Source organism: Dermacentor variabilis, chromosome 9 (assembly GCF_050947875.1).
Source record: "Dermacentor variabilis isolate Ectoservices chromosome 9, ASM5094787v1, whole genome shotgun sequence".
NCBI lineage: Eukaryota > Metazoa > Arthropoda > Arachnida > Ixodida > Ixodidae > Dermacentor > Dermacentor variabilis.
This window is the reverse complement of record NC_134576.1, coordinates 114,975,220-114,982,710: the sequence shown is the minus strand read 5'-3', so window position 1 is coordinate 114,982,710 and position 7,491 is coordinate 114,975,220. Positions and strand designations below refer to the sequence as shown.

The 7,491-nt window shown below is 43.6% G+C and overlaps 1 protein-coding gene across 7 annotated transcripts in view; it reads left to right on the top strand.

Annotated features, from left to right (window-relative positions):
• LOC142557325 (uncharacterized) overlaps nt 1-6,937 on the top strand; it is a 412,081-nt gene extending 405,144 nt beyond the window's left edge. For all 7 annotated transcript variants that reach the window (XM_075669074.1, XM_075669068.1, XM_075669069.1 and 4 more), the window contains 3 exons: nt 306-510; nt 1,369-1,636; nt 3,405-6,937. In XM_075669074.1, coding sequence (XP_075525189.1) covers nt 306-510; nt 1,369-1,636; nt 3,405-3,445 — 514 coding nt within the window. In that variant the 3' untranslated portion in view covers nt 3,446-6,937. The remainder of the gene's footprint in view (nt 1-305; nt 511-1,368; nt 1,637-3,404) is intronic.
• Nucleotides 6,938-7,491: the final 554 nt, after the last annotated feature.

Sequence of the window (7,491 nt, the reverse complement as noted above, 5' to 3'; positions counted from 1 at the left end):
CTACTGCCTCAGAATCTGCTTTTAATATTGCATATTGCACAAGGGTACAAGTTGCACTAGTTCATTTTGTGGATGCCGTAATGAACAACCGATAGGACAGGACAAGAAAGAAAGGTAAGCGTGTTATTCACAACCCCACTAGCTCAATTCTGTGCTTTTGTGCAGCACATATGTCTCGTCCTTCTTTTTCGTCCTGTTGTCTGCAGTGTTCATCATGGTGCATAGAACACTAAAGCATTTCTTGCCTTTGGGCCAGAAAAGTTCATAGGTAACCAACCAGCCTTTCTTTCTCTCTCACTTTGCAGACGACGTCGGGGGTCGCTGCCAGCTGACGTGCCTCTGCCACTCATGGTGTGCGCTGCGGAGAAACCACAGCAGCAGGGCAGTCGAAGGGTCGTCTCAAGAACTGGAGGTGCCGGAGATGCGTCGGACACCACGAGGAGGCGTGGCTCAACGGGCGAGATACTGAGTGCCCTCATTGGTCCTTACGGAGCACTGCACGCGTTGCAGGTGATGAAACAGCTTCTACTGCGGGACCCACATAGAGAATATTCACACTGTATTTTCTCGTGTCACACCTCCCAGCATAGGTGCATCTCTTTTGACAAACATGAGCAACTTGGGGCAAGGAGGCTTGTCCAGCTGGCAGTTTGCATCATCTTTTTCTACGACACCCTTATGCTTCTTTTATGGAGAAAGTAAATGTTTCTACAATTGATTGTGTGCAGCTTGCTATGCCAAAGCCGCTTGAAAAGAAATCAGTGCTACACAACATACCATACTTTCCTTGCTTGTATTCTACTTCTCTCGTAACTTACTCTGTGGCTTTAATATACCACTGGCAATCTGTTCTATACATTACACCAGCAACTGAACCTCACATCTTTTTCTTTACTTTGACTAGAGTGTCACGTACACTTGTTTCTTATCTAATCCATACCACAATCTTCCTGCCTCTTAACTTTACGCCTGTCATTTTTCATCCCATTTCTTATAGCACAAGTTCCAACATTTTCTCTTCACATTTTCCACCAAGTTTCAGCCCACTAGGCTAGTGCTGTTTGAACGCAATCATGACGAAGCTGTTTCTGACGACTCAATAATGCTGCCTATGTGCATTCTGACTCATTTCTTATTCATCTCAACAGTCGTGTTATGATCTGACTCCTTCATGGTGACCAGTTGCCCTCTCTAAACACTGATTAAAAAAACTTTTGTTCCTTTTCTGGACTATTGAAGATTATCTTAGTCCTTTTCCATTGCATTCCATTACAGTTCAAGGGCATTGCACTGTATTAAAGCTCAAGTAATTTTCCCAGCCTGCACAAGTCACTGTCGGCAGTATCTCACACGCTGCTCCTCTCACAGAACCTTCCTCGGCGGGGTTCGGGCGGCGGTCTGGAGCTGCTGAGCGGACTGTGGCGCTCGCGCACCTTGCTTGGCTCGGACTGGTCGCCGAGTGGCGCACCGCCACAGCCGGTGTCGGTGGCCGGCCGCTTCAAGCTTCAGCGCCAGGCCTGCTCTCTCGAGTCGACCAGTGTCCAGTCGACGTGCTCATCGGCTGCCGGCAGCGTGTTCAGCAGCCAACGCAGGGGTTCCTTCCCGCAGGAGTTCTCCCTCTTTTCCTTCAGCTCGGGTGGGTTGATGCTGAGTGTGCTACATACCTACAACCTAAATTTTCTATTTGTATTCCGCGTAGAAAGAAAATTTCTCATATAGCTGTAGCTGAGTGCCCAAAGCAAGGTCGGCTCTCTCGTGTACGCAGTGCTGATGTGTGTATGGCGCAGGGACTCTTGCTCGTCGGTCGTTGTTTCAGGCATGCATTAATCAACTGGCGCTAGCAAGGTCCAAGTACTATGCTTCTTGGTAATGCTTTCATTTTCAAAAAATTTAGGTGCGTATTTGAGTTGACATGGCATCGTGGCAGTGTAACAGGACATCGCAGTCCTTTGCAATGCAAGTTCCATTGAAGAGCAATGCGAATTCACAGCATAATGATTAGCCTAAGAGTAAGCCTCTCCATATTTTGACAGATTTAGCAGTGCCCTTAAAAATAAAAGTTTGTTTTGTTTTGGTGGGGCTTTGCTACATAAAGATTAGTGTTATAATAGGAATAAAATACAGAATGCCAACCAAAATGAGGTTGTCAAGAAATGTTTAACGTTTCGGCTTCCACACGGAAGCCGAAACACTAAAAAATTTTCGACAACCCCATTTTGGTCGGCATTCTCTATTTTATTCCTATTATGCCGTTACTTCCCGACCAGACAAGATTTCATCAAACTATTAATTTCATAAGATTAGTGTTGCCATGAGGACATACTGTGTTTCGACATTGAGCCATATTGAGAGCTGCATTGTGCCAGTAATTGTGCGGACTCGTTTATATAGCAGCGCAAAGAGGTGTTGGTTAGCTGGCATAAATGGTCTAAATAGAAATGATCAAAGCCGGGGGCAAAGTTAAGACAATGCAGCTCTGTCTTGTGATCACCTAGCACTGTGTTTAGCAGCTCCTGACTTCCCTCTGTTGCTTCCACTGGCTTCCTTTGCTTTCTTGTTTATGTATTATCAATTGTATGCCATCATTTCTGTGTTATAAGCATGCATGTTTTTGAAGCCCGATTACTCTAGGTAGTTCATCAAAATACACAATTGTATGAGACGTGAGAGCACTGTATAAATGTTTTCTTTTGTGCCCCCGTCCAAACAGGAGATATGCCACGTTTTCCACGTAACTTGCGCCAACATTTAAAGATGTGCAATGCCACATAGTTGGACAGGACCGAGACAATGCTGTTTGCCGTCACTTGGAGCAAGCCAGTCTATTTCTTGTGTTTTCCCGAATTGCATAATTAATTTGTATTGTATTGTATATTGTATTCAGAGCGAGAGTGTCAATGAGAAAGTTGTAGATCATCCTGAAAAATTCCCAGTCCAGCTTTGTGTTGCTCAATACGTGCTACATAAAAGTTTTTTCCAAGCCTGAAAGAAAACACAAGAAATTTGAAAAAGTGCTCTGCAACTATTTGCGCAGCACTTTCCTCGATGACACATTCGCACTTAATATAATATTTGAGCAGTCGATTATTAAATGCCAATTATGTAATTAGACAAAATACAAGAAATTGCCTGACCTACTCCAAGTGACAGCAAACAACATACTTTTGTTCTGTCGAGCTTTGTGGCACTTGTTATATTTAAAAATTTTGAAAGGAGTTACCTGGGACACACAGTATACTTTTCCCTGTGTAGGATAGCAAACCGGAGGTGTGTCTTTCTGGTCTCCTTGCCTTTACTTCTCTTTCACACACAGGTTAACATTTGTACACATGCAGTGACACTGCACCCATGTTTGAAGATTGTAATAATCTTTCCTGCAATCTTTTCTTTTACGAATGAAACAGGAGAGCTCTACTGCTGCGACGATGGAGGTGGAGGCGACTAAAGGCCACGCTGCACCAGTCCCTGCAGGAGGAAGGAAAAAAATGCCAAGTTCTTCACGTGGCAGAAATCCCAATGCCCACACTTTTACAAACGAGTCATCCGCATCATGTAGGAACATGAAACAAAAACCAATATACATTATATATACATATATACGTATATATATGTATATATATGTACACACACACACAACATGAGCAGCAACACACTGCCGAACATTGAAACACATCCAAACAGCACCACATCACTGGCGTGCTGTCACGTGGCAGTACAAAAACTATGCAAGCGCGGGAGCAACGCGTGTCGCCGCCACTGCCGCCGCCAAGCCAAGTGACTGGCCAGTCAAAGCTGTCATCTCCGAAGACAGCGTCTTGCCACGAGGGGATTTCACAACCAATCAACCAAGCCCAGTTATCATTCTACTACTACTACTGCTACTACTACTGCTACTAGTGTGTGATGCTCGGATCGCCGTCAGTGGCAAGACCAGACTCAGTGTGCACGATAGCTGCTGTGGTGGGTGGGATCTGTTTGGTTGTCTGCAACATCCAAAATCACAGAACGGCATGGTTCTACCGCACTTTCTGTCTTAGCCCGTGGCGCCGACTTCTAACTGTCGGGCTTGTAGTGGTCACTTGTGTTCTCATTTCTTTGTGTTTCTTTGTGACGCCATATCAGACAAGAGACTGGAGATCAAGTGTTTTTAGATCGCAAACTTTTTTTTTAATTCCTTTTATCTTTGAAGATAGTTCACATCCTGCTGCAACTTCCTCGTGTGTGTTTTTAAAATTTTTGTTGGAGTGTGTTTGCATGTCTTCCTTCCTCTTGAATCCAGAGAGTGTGATGAGTGTGTGTCCAGTTTTATTGTGTGTGTCTTGGTGTGGCCACATGTGAGCGGTGACGTTGAGCACGTGTGTCGTGTGACCTGATTTTTTCCCCATTAAGATCAACAGGGTGGCCGTGTGCTATATTTCGGTGACAATTACCTTGTACACCATTGCAAAATTTTTATGATTCGCAGAGATTGTCGTGCACACTCAAAACAAAACGTTACTGATGTGAAGTTTTTTGCGATGAGTGATTCCGCATGTCCAGCGGGTTCAGTTGCTGGTGTTTTCATGGTGCGCATTGTAATTAATCAAGCGTGGGTCATGTGACTCTAGGAACACAAATAGCACTTGCACATCTTGCTTACTTCGGAGAAATAAGCGCATGTCACCTTACTTATGGGTCATCAGCGAACTTCATTGGATTCCTATCATGATTGATTTGTGTGGAGATGAGTACCTGAGCTTCCGCCATCAAATTGAAATGTCATACTTCTACATTGCGACAAAACCCTATGTGAGGTGTTCAGTAGGTTGATCAAATTGAGTGCCTAATTGCACTAAGTAAAAAAAATATATCGATGCAACACAAGAGCAATTTCACAGGGTGTTCAAATATGTGTTGTCTTCGAGTTTTTGTTCTTCTACATGTAAAAGAGAAGGAAGCGAAATTCTGTAGCAACATACTATTACATAATCGTGATTAGGTTGGCAGGAAGAGTAGTCTGCAGTCAGTCATAATTTTTAGCACCCTGATGCAGTAAAAGGATTTCACAATAGTGGTACTGACCTTTCAATACAAGCACATCTGTTGCTGTGTTCTGCTCTGGGTTTAATTCCATTGCATCGAATTTTCCTGATTGCTTAAAGTGGAAGACCCATTAATGCCGAAAAGCTCTGCAAAATGGTCCTTGGTCCTGTATGTTCCATGATAGTGTTATTCAAGGTCATTTTATTTGGTGTGTTATTAGTTCGTTTCTGCTTTCGTGCTTTATTACTTTTGATTCACCACAGTTTTCATGTTGTGTTCACCTGAGTTTGTGCATTCTTACATTCTGATGTTTATTTAGTTTTCTCGGATGCCTGAAGCAGCTCCTCTGTAGAAGGTATGGATTAACGGGTCATGAAGACTTTGTGTGCAAGTTTCCCGGCAAAATTGCCAAGTTTGTGTTGGATGTGTAAGCAGATGATGATATTCCCATAAAATTCAGTGTAATTTGAGGCAACTTGTAGCAAAATGCATACACACTTTAGTATTTCAGGTTAAAAACGTTTCTTGGGCACAAAATACAATTATGTGTAAAGTGTACGGTTACCTTACATGCCCGCGTTTGATGTTCTGGGCTTACGTGAACAACGCTTTCTCTATGAGCCTGTCCGCAACCTTCTCTGCTTAAAATATGCTACCAGTGACGTAGCCAGACGCCTTTCTTCGAGGGGAGAGGGCATGCACTTGACTGGGAATGAGGAGGGTGAAGGGGTTGAAGGGGAGGTGGGCGGGGGGGCGCATGCCAGGCGTGCCCCCCTCTGGCTACACCACTGCACGCAAGACAGGCTTTCTGAGGAGAAGGGAGGGATGCATAAAGATGGTCGTAATGAGCAACGATTTCCATGAACTGCAACTAAGTGCCATAGACACCTGTACTGACGAATGCAAGTCACTGGGAGTAATCTCTTCCCGGGCTACTTGCGCATGAAGCTTTCCTCATGACCTGACTGTTTGAGACTTCATTAAATGCAAAGCCTACCTCTCTAGAGAACAACATGCGTCTGTTTTGTCTCCCTTCTTGCCAATTAGCATATTTCACAGAGCCTGCACAAGTGGCAGGCTTGTAAAGCTTTTTTGCCTGTCGCCTAGCGGGGCTTAGAACAAAGCGTGGCAATCAAGTCTTTCTATTTGTGTTCTAGCAATGTTGCTCCAGACAGCCGTTTTGGCCATATGCTCGTACAGTAAATGCTGAGATGCTGGAAATACTGAGCTGCGATTGTCTCTTCAAGAGGCCTGCATCGAAGAGCTACAGTACTTTTGCATGCAGAGTCTGCATCGAAAATTTAATACGCTTTAGTACGTGGTGGAGACGCAACTTCGCCTTGAGCAGCTGTTGGCTTCAGCAGTCATTTCTTGGGAAAAAAAAAACAGATTTGCTGCCATGAAGACGTTCCTTTTTTTTAAGGCAAAATTTTATTGCGGCGAAGGCAGACCTCACAACAATATTTGCAATAAATGTGTAGACATATAGTAGATACTGTTGGATTTGGGGCTCGCTAGCATTCTGCCCAAACATGGCATAAGCTAAATAGTATGCATATAAATGTTTCAGGTACATTTGCCAAACATGACATTAGAAAGTTTTCCCAAACACGATGTTATTACAAAAAACTTGTCCTGCTTCACACAAACTAGCTGCAAACTAAATTTAACTTTTGCTACATTTTCTTAGGCAAGAATTAAATTGCTGGGTTCACCTTTTTCACATAAGTTTGTCTGCATGTCGCCTTGCTGCGTTGTGCCGACGACCACGTCTAGAGCTGTGCTCTAGAGGAGCCATTTAATGAGGCAACATTCCTGTTACAACCATTTTGGTGCTCCGAGCATTCACGTAGTAAATTTATTACTAATTTAGAAACAATGTGGGGCGTTACAAAAATATACATGTAAAATATGTTGGCAATAAAGAATAAATTTGCGCCTTTGCTTGTGCAGTGGCGCTGAGAGTAACAAGAAAGAAAACGAACACTTGCAAGAAATAGTGGCAGGTTCTGAGTCTGGACACTGAAACTCTTTGAAAGATAATTTTGTAAAAATCTTAAACAAAGGCTCTTGATCTGGTAGTAAGCACTATTACTTCTTCAAAATGGCCTGCATTCTTTATACGCTGCACTTGCAAAACGCAACCTTTCTTGTCAAAAGCAACGGACACCATTGTACACAACTAACACTGCTGGGTACAAGGCCAGAAGCCACATTCTCATCTGTAACGACCACATTGTTACGACGTCTGGGATGCAGAATTTGTTGTGCGCTTAGATGTAGTGTGTGTCAAAGAACCTCAGGTGGCTAAATTACCCTGGAATGGAGCCCCCTCCCACTACCGTATACCTGAAAACTGAGGATTAATCATGGGATTTTGAACTCTCTCAAACAAAACAGTGCCTAACGTTTTCGGCACCTTTAATCATAAGGAGCTTCCAGCTTACTAGATGCATAAATCTGTGTAGC